The sequence below is a fragment of the Natrix helvetica genome (assembly GCF_964273705.1).
Source record: "Natrix helvetica genome assembly, chromosome: 1".
NCBI lineage: Eukaryota > Metazoa > Chordata > Lepidosauria > Squamata > Natricidae > Natrix > Natrix helvetica.
Genome location: NC_138548.1, coordinates 137742607 through 137756736, shown reverse-complemented (window position 1 = coordinate 137756736; position 14130 = coordinate 137742607). Strand labels below are relative to the sequence as shown.

The following is a 14130-nucleotide window of genomic DNA, read 5'->3' as shown; positions in this document are numbered from 1 at the left end:
CACTGCAAAAAAAAAATCACCCAGTATATAAATAGATATTCCTGGTATTGAAACCAGTCCTAATTTTCTAACAAAATCAAACAATGTCACCAATTACTTCTGTACATCCACTTAGGTTAGTCTTTCTGTTTCCTGCTCTGACATGGCTTTCTGGGCTCTTGTTATGATTACAGCACTCCTGTAATAAGCCAGAAAGGCAAAATCCTTTTCAAGGTCAATGCTAATGACTCTCTCTGACAGGCAAGGAATCTTTCTGCCAGACAGCCTTTCGGAGATGGTTGCGGTACCATTGTGTTGTAATAAGATAATGTGGAATACATAAAAGACTACTGAAAATACCGTGATCCTTTCAGGAAGGATGCTTGTTGAGTCACCTCCTTAGACGAAAACCCTGGTTTTGTTCTAATTATGATTTGCTGCATACAGTTAAGTCACAGTGACTGAATCCAGCCATACTAAGGCATATAAGCAAAGGGGAAATATAAGCAAAGGGGAAATCCATACATACATGGATTTGCTTACATTTATCAACATGAATAATAAAGAGGGACCCATGTCCCTCTCCAGCAAAGGTTGATCCTGTTGAATTTTTTCTATTGGCTGAGGGTCTGCTAAAAGGTTACAACATCACGCAAGGGCTCCAAAGTTATTGCCCCACGTAAGTATTTGATTCAAGGTATATATGTTGGGTTAGGTCTGAAGGAGGTTTAGATGATATTTGAACTAACAGCTCTGTTAACTTAGCTACCTCTGTCTATTATGTGCAGATTTGTGGCACATGAAGCCATGTGGAAGTTTTCAGCCATGCGAGCCTCAGGCCTCTCATGTGGCAACTGCTTGTAAACCAAACGCATATTTCATATTACCAGTTACGGCTCCCTTATGATATTTGCTCAGTCCTTGTTTCTAGAAGAAATGACATAATGATTCTTTCTTTTTTTAAAAAAAATGCACTTCCTTCCCAAATCCGTCTATTACAATTCAGCACAGGGCAAGATGCTTTAACGTATGTCAGAGTCTTGCATATTTACACATTACTGTTTTAAAAGTCAAAGCAAGCCAGATTTGCAGTCTAATATATCATTTGGGATTCGTAACAGTCCCTGGCTGTGTCACTGCAAACACGGGCCTCTTTGGTTGCTGATGAGGAGAGAATTCAGGCCAACATCTAGCTTTATCTCCATCCAGTTTGAAGCACACCTGGGATTGAGATCAACCCATCTCTACCAGATTATAAGCGGTAACTTAAGTCTTTCGAAGGGGCAGAAATGAACCTTTTGCACCCATGATGTGCTCAGTTTACAAATGGTAATGGGATCAGAGTTCCTCCCAGAGCCTTCCAATTTCCTATATCACTATTAATTTTTCAAAATCTCATTGGACTTGGGGTGCAGGTGTCCATTGCTGATCTAAACGACTGGAAAGGGGTTGACTATACCCTAACAAAATTAACAGTTATGTTTCCATTCACTTCAACAGAATTAATATCACATTTCAGAGACATTTTTCATGTGTAAGTTAACTGCTTGTGGGTTTACTGGAGACTAAATTCTGTTGAGTCAAGGATTCAGTGCCAAGTGACTGCAGTGAATCAGGATAAATATCCAGGTATGGATGTATGTTCGAAGTAGAGCAGAGGTGTCAAACTCAAGGCCCGCAGGCCGGAACGGGCCTGGCAGGGTGCTTGGATCGGGGCCATCCTAGAAACAGCAAAGGACCGGCCTACGGTACAAGCTCTGTTTTCAGCTGTGATGGCTTCCTGCAACCCTCTGTCAGCAAAAACAGAGCTCGGCCCTCCCAAGCTTCATATTCGCTGGCAGAGCGCTCATGCCCCCAACATGAGTGACACTGAGCTGGCCACACCCACCCTGGCCATGCCCAGCCATCCCCACCCCCGAGATCATACACAACCCTGATGTGGCCCTCAATGAAATCTAGTTTGACACCCCTGAAGTAGAGTATAAAAGTTAACATTACAGAAAATAACAGGTCTTTATTTCTCCCCATTTTTTTCAGTCTACCCTCGGTTTCGTTGCTCTGGTGATCAGCACATTCCACACCTTGACGTACGGCTGGACAAGAGCCTTTGATGAAAACCAATACAAGTTTTACCTGCCTCCCACTTTCACCCTCACTCTCCTGGTACCATGCACCATAATCCTAGCTAAGCTCTTTTTCAACTTTCCTTGTATGAGCCAAAGACTGCGGCGCATCAGGGGTGGGTGGGAGCGGAGCAGGTACGTCAAGTTCACGTTGCCAAGAGCATCCGGGGAATTTTCCAGTGGAGAAAGCAGCAGCACTGTGTGATGCTGATGAACCTCTGTTTCCATTACAATTGTGAAGAAGCATTATGATTCTGTTTTTATTGGGTGCGTGTTTTGTTTTTGTTTTTTTTAAAAAAAGCCTATTTGGGATCATTAAATGGTGGGCCATATCTTATTCCAGGAGAAAGTTATCGAACAGAGTGACATTTGAGAATACACTGATAATTTCCTAGGTTATAAAAAGGTTGCCTTAAAAACATCAGTGCAGAATTTTCACTTAGACCATTGAAACATATTGTACATAAGGAAACACAAGCATTCTGCTTCTTTAATACAGGTAAAACACAATACTAGAAACATTTTGTTTTTCCCTGATACCAGTTTTTTTTTCTCATAAGGCTGCAATGTGACCTACACTCATGAATAACATCTGGGCTTCCTTCTGAGCAAAAACAAAATATGTTTTAAATTCTGTGAAATGGACTTTCAACTATACCCAGCCCCTTATCCATTAAACAAGGAGAACTAATTCTAACAAATAACAAACATCTAGTTATTAAAGAAAATACTTTAATTCACAGGAGAAGGGGGAATCAGCCTAGAGGTTAGTCAACAGAGGTCAGGGAGGGTTATTTTAAATACCCCGCAACTCAGTGTTGGGTTCCTACCGGTTCGGCCCGGTTCAGCCGAACCGGTAGTAGTTTGGCGGCCTGGGTTGCTGGAACCAGCAGCGACCCAGGCCTACCACACAAACCACTTCTCCATCATCTTGTTTTTTGCTTCTGTGCATGTGCAGAGTAATTTTTATTGATCTGCGCATGCACGAATCAAGCACGCACGAACAAAGCACCCACAAGCAAACCGGAAGTAGTAACATGCCGGAACGCACCCCTGCTGCAGCTACTGATGTAACAATTGTGTTTTAACTCCTTCCACTTGTTTCCAAAACTTTTCAGCATAGTGTTCTATATACAACATGGTAGGGGCAAAGAAGCTGTGAGGCTACAATATTAGCCATTATGGAGACAGAATTAAATATTTTACACATGTACACATAGCTGCAACATATAATATCACATTTCTCTTACATGGACAAATTCACACACAGGTTACTTGATTTTTCTAAGCCAGTGATGGCGAACCTATTGCACGTGCGCCACCTGTGGCACACAGAGCCATTTGTCAGGGCACACATGCGCGCACTGGCCAGCTGATTTCACCCTTTTAAAAAGCCATTTTTCGCCCTCCCCAGGCTCCAGAGGCTTTGTAGGAGCCTGGGGAGGGTGAAAAGAGGCTCCACCGCCCCGCCCTGCCCCCCGAGGCCCTCCGGAGGCTTCATGAGCTTCCGTGAAGCCTTCGGAACGCTTAAAACAACCCTCCGAGCAAACCGGAAGTGACTTCCGGTTTGCTCAGAGGGTCGTTTTGAGTGCTCCGAAGGCATCAGGGAAGCCTCCTGACGGTCCCTGAAGCCTTCGGAGCGCTCAAAACAATCCTCCGAGCAAACCGGAAGTGACTTCCGATTTGCTCGGAGGGTCGTTTTGAGCGCTCCGAAGGCATCAGGGAAGCCTCCTGACGGTCCCTGAAGCCTCCGGACGGCGTCCTGGGGGGCGGGGGGAGCTGTTTTCGCCCTCCCCAGGCTCCAGAGGCTTTATAGGAACCTGGGGAGGGCAAAAAAAGCATAGGGGCGTAGGGGAGCATCTGTAGTGCGTGCATGCACACTGGGGGAGCGCATTGCATTATGGGTGCGGCACACCCACACACGACCCCCCTGCGCTCCCCCCACTTATGGCACGTGAGCCAAAAAAGGTTCGCCATCGCTGTTCTAAGCAAATGCAACAATAAGTATGCCACAGATTCAAGCTGGTATCCACCTTGTAATCTGGGGGCCACCTGTATTCCCTGGTGTGGTTAGGGGTGGGGGGAAGGAAGGAAGGATGTTTCTTCCATCTATTTCAAAATCTTGGGAGATCACCAGGTCTCCTAAAATATTGGCATCTTGCATAGAACCTCATGAGCTTTAAGATATCATGATCTCACGGCAATCTGAGATTGGATCTTGTTCTCTTGCAAATATATATATGAGATTCTGCAGATGCCAAGTTGTCCACAGACGCTACATTACAGTGGCCTTGAAAAGCATTTAATGACGTAGTAAATTCACATAAAGGACAATTTTGGAACGGCTGCTCTAGATCAGCAGCCTTTTAGCACTTCAATCAGTTAGATAAAATGGACTTTGGATTCCTTTTATAATTAGTATTAGCAAAAGCTGCTCTTCCATTCCAAAGAGCTGGCCCTCAAGTGTGCAACTGTTAAGAGGTATTGTAGTTATGCCATTCTGAATGCTTTATCCTGCGTCTTTACCCACCAGCTCTTATCGTTCTCTTGTTTCCTCATTGTCTCAGCCATGGGGTAACACAGAATGAAGGGCTGGCTTTTCCTGAATAGTTTGAGTAGAGTGCTTAGGTTTGTGAGGGCTGTCCTTTCCTCCGTTATCCATGGCAGCACTTAACAGTTGGGGGCAGAAGCTGCCCAAAGAAGATAAAGCTTGGGCCTATAAACTGGACAAGTGGCAACAACTGTGTATCGGCAACCTATTAGCATATACAATGGCAGAGAAGTTAACTTAAGCTAGGCAGGTAAATACATTTAACAGATTTAAATTTAACAAAATAAATGTGCCATTTCGAATGGTCTTACAACTTTGAAGAATGAAAAGTGTTCCAGTGCTGTCTTACTGCACATAGACATTGTTATTAATTGACGGCTGTACACCCACCCAGCCTCTGCATTGCGATGCCAATTCTTCATATATATTAAAATAATTTTAGTTTCAGTGTGAACTTGGCAGTGGAACACAATAGAAAAAAACAGTTGCAATTGCCGCATAATCCAAGGAAAAGTCAAAAGGTGCTTTTATAGAGAGATTCTGTGTACTCCAAATCGTCTGTTTTTAGTATGAATTGAGCCTACTGAATGGCCCAACTACAAATAATTTGCCAAATCTTTCAATTCTGAAAGTGTGTAATCATCCAATGAAGAACTTAGCTGTACTGTAGACACATTTGAAGCAAGACCTGCTTGTTCCAGATTTTGAAGTCGGGAAACCGAGTCCCATTGACAAGCTACTTGGCTTGGGTCACACACATCACTAAAGTAAGATAGTATATATAATAATTTTTGGCTTAGTTTCATATAACCAAGTTTGATCAACAAACATGGTAAAAATGCTGGCTTAAAGGTGAATGGACTATTGAGATTTAGGTGAGTGCACAGAAACCTAGTGACCTGCTGGATCCACAAACCCTTGTAGGGTGGCATTTATCTTTCCCGGCATCTATTTACACATGGAGTCTGTCTAGCATAAGTGATATATAAGTCTAATGCTATTGAACACATGCACAAAGTATTCCTTACATTACCAGACAAATTTCTGCTGAGGCTGGCACAGTTTAAACAGGCACTAAAGTTATGCAGCAAAGATTTTGCAGAATTTGGTCCTGAGCCATCGTTCCCATGGAAGCTGGCAACAAGAAATATAATTTCTGTAATTATTTCACAATCTTGGCATGGATCCTGACTAGTAATAAAACTGCAAACTAGCCATAAGAATCAGCTGCGTATCATTTCTTTACCTATTATTTCAATCTGGTTCTTCTCTGCCTGCATCTGGGATGCTAGCCCATAACCACAGACCCACGCTCATGGTGACTGCAACAGTTTTCCAAAATGTTCGGAACACCCCTATGTTTAGAACTGGGCCATTCCAGTTGCGAATAGCTTTTGTTTTCCCGCCAATAAGAGTGTATGCAGCATCGCGCTTGCGTTAGTTATTTGGTGTTTTCTATAGCGCCGTTTGAATTTAGTTTCGGTCTTTTGACTGCAGAACTCTGTTAACATATATTTTTTAAATGATATTGGAGTCTTCTGCCAAAAAGTGTGCGATTTGGTGATCTAAACTTCGAAGAAACTGTTCTAAAATGGTGTGAAGAAGCAGAGAGTGAACTGAGTGAAGTAGAATCGGATTGCGGCAAAAATTTTGTAATCGACAATGAGGAATCTGCCGCCAATTCTGACATCAGCGATAATGAAGCTCCCAGTGAAATTGATGACCAGGTACAACCTACATCATGCAATAATTTATATGGCAAGAAGAAATTCAAATGGTCTTCGGCACCTTTTGGAAACAATAGATCCAGAACTGCTAGTCACAATATTGTACTCAATTACCTGGACTATGGCCAGCAGCTAGAAATCTCGGGAATCCACCTACTTCCCTCAGAGATTTGCAAATTATAATTTTCCAAAGAAATTATTATCACCATCATTCAGGTAACCAATGTTAAAATTGAAGCAGAAAGATTGAAGTTCAAGGATGGAGAAACTAACAGTGACCTGTGCGATGTGAATTTGATAGAGATCAATAAAGTTTTGGGTTTACTGCTCTATATATCAATTTTTAGATCCAACCATGAAAACATTGATCAATAAATGAAAATTTTAACTTTACAAAGTAAATCAAACAACATATCCCACCTATTATTTTCATAGATTAAGAAAATTGTATAAGTGGTCATTATGACCTCATGTCTGTAATAGCGTAGCCGAAATAGTATATCTGTGGTTAAGGGCTAGAAACATTTGGACTCCGACATTTTGGATTTCAAAAAAAACCTCAAAATTTGTTCTGTGCCACAGTAGCTAAGCCAACTTTATTTAGATCTCCTTTGAGAAGCTTTCTGGCAAATAGAAATTAATGAGTAGTATGAAAGGTTGTGCTTATGTATTAAGACTCTTTAGAAGTTCCAGGAATGATGCTTTGTAACTTGTAGAAGTTTAGTAAGTGTCAAGCCTACTATATAGAGCTAGTGGAGAGGAGCTTCCAAGCCAGCTATGCAGTCCCTACAAATGACACCGCTGCTTAAAATTTTTACAAAGAAGTGTTTTTTATATACACTTTCCCCTATATAAAAGACTTTACATTTTTTGGAACCTGGATGTCTCCCACAACGTAAGGATTTTAATTCCTAGAATTCTCTAGCTGGCTAGGGCCATTGCTGAGAGTGTACTTGGATTGATGAATACAGTCTAAAGCATGGGTGTCAAACTTGCCGCGTTTCATGTTTTTTCGTGGAGCTGGGGTGGGCGTGGCCTGCATGCATTTGACACCACTGGCCTAAAATCATCACTAAAATAACGGTGCAAGGGTTGATCACTTTGACCCTGATGGCGAGAAATAATGTGGCAGCATCCAGCCTAGCAGGTGTCTGTTTCTATCCAATAGAAGCACAAATCCTTGTTCAACAGCCAGGGCAGGGCAAGGCAGGCCAGTCCTCTTTCATACAGTGTATATAAGGTATACAATCTTGTCAAGTACAATTTAATAGATCCTTTGTCTCTATTATCCAAAGATGCCCATACAGTTATTAGTCGTTGACTGCTGCCAAGAATGTCACATGTACATGTTGCAAAGCATCAGAATTGCTTTAGTTTTTGTGAAACATTCCTATCTGCATGAAGCATTTTAAAAGTGACTTTGATTTTGTAAAAGAAACCAGACATGTTCCGTCTCTCTCTCTCTCTCTCTCTTTCTCTCTCTCTGGTCACAATAGGAAACACAATCTCTTTGTAAATAGTTTCTGCATTTTTAACCAATATTGGGACAGAAAGGTTTGTGTAATGCTCGCTTGAAAATTATTTTTATATCTATATTCTGTATGAATATCTGCCGCAAAACTAAACAATGGTAACATACTGCCTATATCAATGTTTTTCTGCACCGCCTAATTTGTGCCTTGGGAATTGTAAAGTTACCATCCTGCTTTACAGTGGACATTTTATTATTCTTGTTATGATACTGTAAAAAAAATGTAATCAGGATATATCTATGAACTGATGCAAAGAACCTGCTCTTTCTCTCTCTTTTTTCTTATCTGCAGTAAAAGACTATTTCTAGCTCTCCTTTTCATTTTATCCTAGATTTTCAAACTTGGGGAAAAGATGGGAAGGGCACTGAAGATATCTCAGAAGTTACAAAGTACCTGGGAAAATTTGGAATTTGAGCTTTTTCCTAAAGTAGGTTGAAAATTCCTGCTTAAGGCAGGAGGGGACTTAAAAAAGGACCGAATGGACTGAATGCTTTGGCAGGGGTTTGCCCTTGGTCCACATAGTACTTTTGAGAACCAGAGCAGATTGCATTGGCCCACTTTAACGACCACTTAGAAAAGAGTCATTCTTCAATATTTACTGCTAAATATATATACACACATACATACATCTGAAATAGTAGGGCAGGGGTGTCCAAACTTGAGAACTTTAAGACTTGTGGACTTCGACTCAGTCCACAAGTCTTAAAGTTCTCAAGTTTGGTCACCCCTGTAGTAGGGGATAATGGCAATGGGCCATATTCAAGATTCATCATTTTAATTTTAATAATTACCTCAAAAGAACCCAAATCTCTTGCTTAAGAGGGAATGGGATTTTAATGAGCTTATTTGGCAGCTGTTTTGTTTTTTTAATAAGTTTGTTTCAAATTCAGGCAGCAAAACTTAATTTCTGCAGGTAAACCTTATACAGGTAGTCCTTCACTTATGACCATAATTGAGCCCAAAATTTCTGTTGCTAAATGAGGCATTTGTTCAGTGAGTGTACACATAATGGTCATAAGTGTGAAAAATGGTCATAAGTTACTTTTTTCAGTGCTGTTGTAGCTTCGAACGGTCGCTAAATAAACTGCTGTAAGTTGAGGACTACCTATAACATTCCCTAGGTATCTGGACTGGAATTTTAGCAATTGTACTTGTTTCCACTAAACTCAATTTCTTCTTTAAAGCAATAATTCCTGAGCCACAATATTAATTTGATATGGGATTTAAGGGATTATATTTTTGGTCCAGCTGCCTTAAGACAACTCCCACCAACAATTCTATTGGAAGAATACAAAGAACTGTTAAATATTTGGAATCTTTGAGTACCGAGTAACTTTACAAGACATGTTATTCATATATTTATACATACAACTTAAAGCTTTACATGTGGTCCACATTTATTCAAAAGTAGCCCTCCAATTAATTTTGGAGTGAAATCAAATCGGAGACGTTCAAGCTAACCTTTTTTTTCTCCAAAAGAAGGGTACCAGGGCATGCCCCCTGAAAAATGGGCAGATTAAGCCTTAAACATTTTTAAAGATGACATGGTAATATAGTAGCAAACAAGACATGACTATTTAAATGTATGAAGAAATCAAGTTCACAACAGATCACCATATAAGGACAACTCTGCTAGATGATATTAACAGGTTTACATTCATTTGTGTATTAGTAGCAATTCAGCATTACATAAACTTTTTTTTAAAAAAACCTACAGCATACAATTTTTTTTAGCAGTCTTTGGTACCTCACTAGACACTCACTGTGTACATCTTTTCCCCACTCCTACATGAAAGAAAAGCTGTGCTGACACCTTGTGGTTTTTGCTGAAGACAACATCCATTAATAGTACTTTGTTCTAGCATTTGTGTAAACTGCACTGCTATTTCAAGGTAGTGTGTTTCTTGTAGAAGTGCCTGTTGTGAATAAACCGGGTGCTTGGTAATAACCGAGGGACTCCAGGGAGTTGCAGAGTACTTGAGAACCTCAGTCCTACTGTTCTGACCTAGGCTTCCCAAGAGCCTGAAGCAAACTCCTTGTCACGACAAAAAACCTCTTTTATTAATTTGCTGTGAATTCTGCTCAATTTACCTCCATCAAAGTCTTTCAAGGGAGGATATACAGTCACAGAACTTATCTGGCTTGAAGAGCTGACAGGCCAATATATGCAAAACTTGGCAAGGAGTCTCAGAGAGTCACAAACCAATTAAGAGAATTAATTCTCTCCTGAAAACTCCACTCCCTTTTCGCTCCTCTTTTATTTCCTCTGCGATGGGCCATTCATGGTCCACCTGTGGCCTTACTCCCAAGTCGACCCCTGTTCTTTAGCTGTTCCCTTCATCTGGCAACGCTGGGCATGCACACACTGGGAACAGGCTCCAGCTGTTCGTCTGCCTCACTGATGTCTGAAGATAACTGGCATACGGCTCTGGTCCTCTCTCTGCCTCTGACACAGAGCCCTCATCAGAGCCTTCCCCAGGCTCCAGGACTGGCCCATGTTCCTCCCCAACCTCCTCACTGTCCGAATCTGCTGCCAGCTCAGCTGGCCACTGGCAGGCCACAACACCTGCAAACTAAAATAACTTGCCTGCATCATCTTTCAGTTAACTACAAACTTCAAATCTATCCAATTAAATTTAACAAAATTTGACCGCGTTGATCCCATATCACATGAAATCAAAGATATGGAAATACACTATATTGCCAAAAGTATTCGCTCACAACTGAGTCTGATTCTGTGGATGGATGAGCGAATACTTTTGGCAATATAGTGTATGTTCTTTCATAAAGGTAATCACGGGTATTGCATTGAATAAGGACATCAATTTTGCAGCTACTAAAATTGTTGGCCTTGTTAGTACAAAGACAGCCAAGGAAATGATTGAAGCCTGGGAAACGGGCCTCTTGTCAGTCAATGGGAGTGCTAATTTACCACCCGCTTACTAAGTACTTAAGAGCCAAGGACTTGGTAGCACAAGAAAACAACTGCTAATCACAGGCCATTAACTCACTAATCAATCAATAGGAAGGCACCACATAAACCCAAAGCATAGAATAGCTCAAAGCAGATATTCTGGTAGAGAGAAATTCCCTGAGGATGGGCTCCAGCATGAATCTAAAAGCTCTGAAGAAAGACTAAACCTCTGGTCCCAGTGACCCAGATTGGATCTTGCAATATCTTTTTTATACATAAAAAAGGGGGGGGGGACTTCAGCCATCTAAAGAGAGTGGGTGAATTTTTCCTCCAAACACTTCCTAAAGGGCCAATATTAAAAATGGTGGGTGACCTGCCAGTATTTTTTGTCCCATTCTTGGCATTCTAGCTACAAAATTCATACCAAATTAAAAGCTTGGGTCGCTGAATCCAGTATACATTTGGCCTAGTATAGCTAGGTTGCAAAAATCCTTACAAGATAGCAGAAAAGAGTTAGAAATTTCTATATAGCTCTACTGGGGTGGCCTGGCTTTTGCAGTGAGATCTGGCAGGCCTATTTGCAACTATATCTTGGTTATTTTTCTTCTTACAGCTAATTGGATTCTTTGAGGCATTATTCTTATATCCAATTAATTTAATTTTGGCATTCATTCTAGAATCCAGCAATTTGGTTTTTACCCTGAAGCCAAAGATCAACTAAATATTCCAATTTCTCTAGAAGTTATTTCTCATGTGTCAAAGACAAAAATCACCTTTTTTTATCTCCAAAAATACTGAAATCTTATAGTGTAGTAATGCAAAACCTGGATCATTTCGCTAGTGAAAAGTTCACGCTCAAAAAGCTCCTTTCTCTTCCAAATAACCGCTAAATCCCAAACATTCTTGATTCGTTGCCAAGTTCAGATGTGCATTTTGCACCAAAGGTATCTCCCAACTGAACACTTATCTTTGTTTAAGTTCTCCTTTTAATCCAGGTGGCCTAAACTGAGCACTTTTTTAATAGACTTTTTAAAATCATAAAGAAGTCATACTTATCTCAAAAGATGTATGAAGTAGCTACTACATCAGAATAAGGGTTTTATTTCGGCTTAGCAAAATTGCATTAAGCGGGCCACATCAATCCTTGCTCCCTCCCCTCCAAAGCCAGTCTGAGCACCTATTTCTCCTCCTTTTCTTTATGTACAGATAGTCCTCCATTTACAAAAGTTTGTTTAGTGACTATTCAAAGTTGGCACGGAAAGAAGTGGCTTATGATCATTTTTCACACGATTGTTGCAGCTTCCCAATGGGCACGCGATCAAAATTCAAATGCTTGGCAAATGACTCATATTTATGATTTGTTGCAATGTCTTGGGGTCTGGTGAACAACTTTTGCCATCTCCTGATAACCAGAGTCAATGGGGAAGCCACATTCACTTAACAACCGTGTTACTAACAACAACTGCAGTGATTAACACACGGTGGGGCAAATTATGGTCTTGTTAATGATGTTTCTCTATTATGAATCTCCAAGTAGTGTTTACTGTATTTTTTAATAGTTCTTAGCAAGAAAGATCGTAAAATGGGGCAAAACTCATTTAACAAATGTCTCACTTAGCAGCAGGCTCAATTGTGGTGATAGGTCCAGAACTCTCTGTATATGCTACAACAGTGAAGGCAAACCTTTTAGGCACCGAGTGCCCAAACTGCGTGTGCTTCCATGCCCAAACTGAAAGGTGCATGTGTGCATCAACACACACGTGTGGACATGCAACGACACACGCAAATGCACACATGCATGGACATGCCCAGCAGAGACCCGAAGACCAGCTGGCCGGCAGCAGGTGGGGCATCCCAACACCGACAGCACGGAAAGAGGTAAGATCGTTTTCTTTCATGAGTTTCTGCTTCGTCGTTTGCAGGGAAACAGGAGCTCCCAAAAGAAACGCCATGGAGATCTGACCTACCAGCAGAGAGGGCTCCGTGTGCCACCTGTAGCATGTATGCCATAGGTTCGCCATCATGGTGCTACAAGCAAAACTGGCCACTACAGAAGGATTACAAGATTGTCTCTTTCAAATCAAGCCCAAAATTGAAAACTTCATGGCAATAGCCATGCAGCGATGCAGAAGTGTTTCACACTGCCTCCTTTCTGGAATGTTTCCCCTTGTTCCCCATCTAGCCTTCAGCCTCCGTTCCCCGGAAGTCTCTCACTAGGCACTACCCCACACCAATCTTACTTAGCTTCCAGGCTAAGTCAGTGTCAGCCAGGTGGTGCCATCTGTTGAGGCCAATTAAAAAAGAGCTATTCAAAATACAGAAACATCATTAACAAGACCATAATTTGCCCCCCTGTTCAGCCCTGGGAATAACCTGGTGCTCTTTATGAAACGGCAATATTAACACTTCCCTTTGAGTTGGTTCCTAATGTTTTTCAACGCAGGCCAGCACAACTAAACCATCAGGCAGAAAGTGAAGTGATGCAACCCACTTTCCAAAGGAAGCTAACCCGTTAAGAGACAGTATCTTTTCATAATGAAAGGAATTTTGTCCAGTCTCTGAACATAATCCAAACCATTGTTATATCCTTAAAAGAAGAGCAGCAGAAATAACAAGCATTCATTCTTGACCATATTGATACAGAATACCGTGTTTCCCCCAAAATAAGACAGGGTCTTATTTTATTTTGACCCCCGAAATAAGCACTTGGCCTCATTTTCGGGGAGGTTTTATTATTTTCGAGGTGCAGGAGGCGGCAAGCATGGTCACCTCATGGCTGCTGCTGTGAGTTGCAATATTTTCGGAGAGGGCTTATTTTAGCGTATGCGCTCAAAATCCTGATTGGACCTATTATCCGGGGAGGTCATTACTGTCAGGGAAACAGGGTAGTTACTGCAAAGGGCTCTTTTAATAGCACAAATGCATTCTGGTATCAAATCTCATCATAGTTATCATACCACCATGACCATATCTCATAAATCACAGTGGCCAATTCTTACCATGATGAGAACTAGAAAAAGTTATGGCTACATAACTTTACCCAGCCCGAAATCAAAGGCAATAGGAGAAGTTACTTGGTGATTGTTAGATGCCCACTCTGCAAATGACAATTTTTTTAAAGCTATTTTTCCCCTTTCTACAGGTTTAGCACTATATAAACAACTCTTGGGCACTCTGCCTCATTCATTAAAAGCAGCATAAACCCTGAAACAAGCCCAGCATAAAGCATGGATCTGCCAAACGAAATAAGGCATTTCTCATCATTCCTCACAATCTTGAAGAAAACGCTGTGGAGAGACAAGGG

General features: G+C 41.3%; 1 protein-coding gene and 1 long non-coding RNA gene across 3 annotated transcripts in view; both read left to right on the top strand.

Moving 5' to 3' along the window:
* The window catches only part of STEAP3 (STEAP3 metalloreductase), a 28350-nt gene extending 25960 nt beyond the window's left edge, over positions 1-2390 (top strand). For both annotated transcript variants that reach the window (XM_081951054.1, XM_081951055.1), the window contains exon 5: positions 2017-2390. In XM_081951054.1, the coding sequence (XP_081807180.1) occupies positions 2017-2307 (291 nt within the window). In that variant the 3' untranslated portion in view covers positions 2308-2390. The remainder of the gene's footprint in view (positions 1-2016) is intronic.
* LOC309382490 overlaps positions 1-14130 on the top strand; it is a 273086-nt gene that overhangs the window by 195963 nt on the left and 62993 nt on the right. The gene's annotated exons all lie outside the window — the stretch shown is intronic.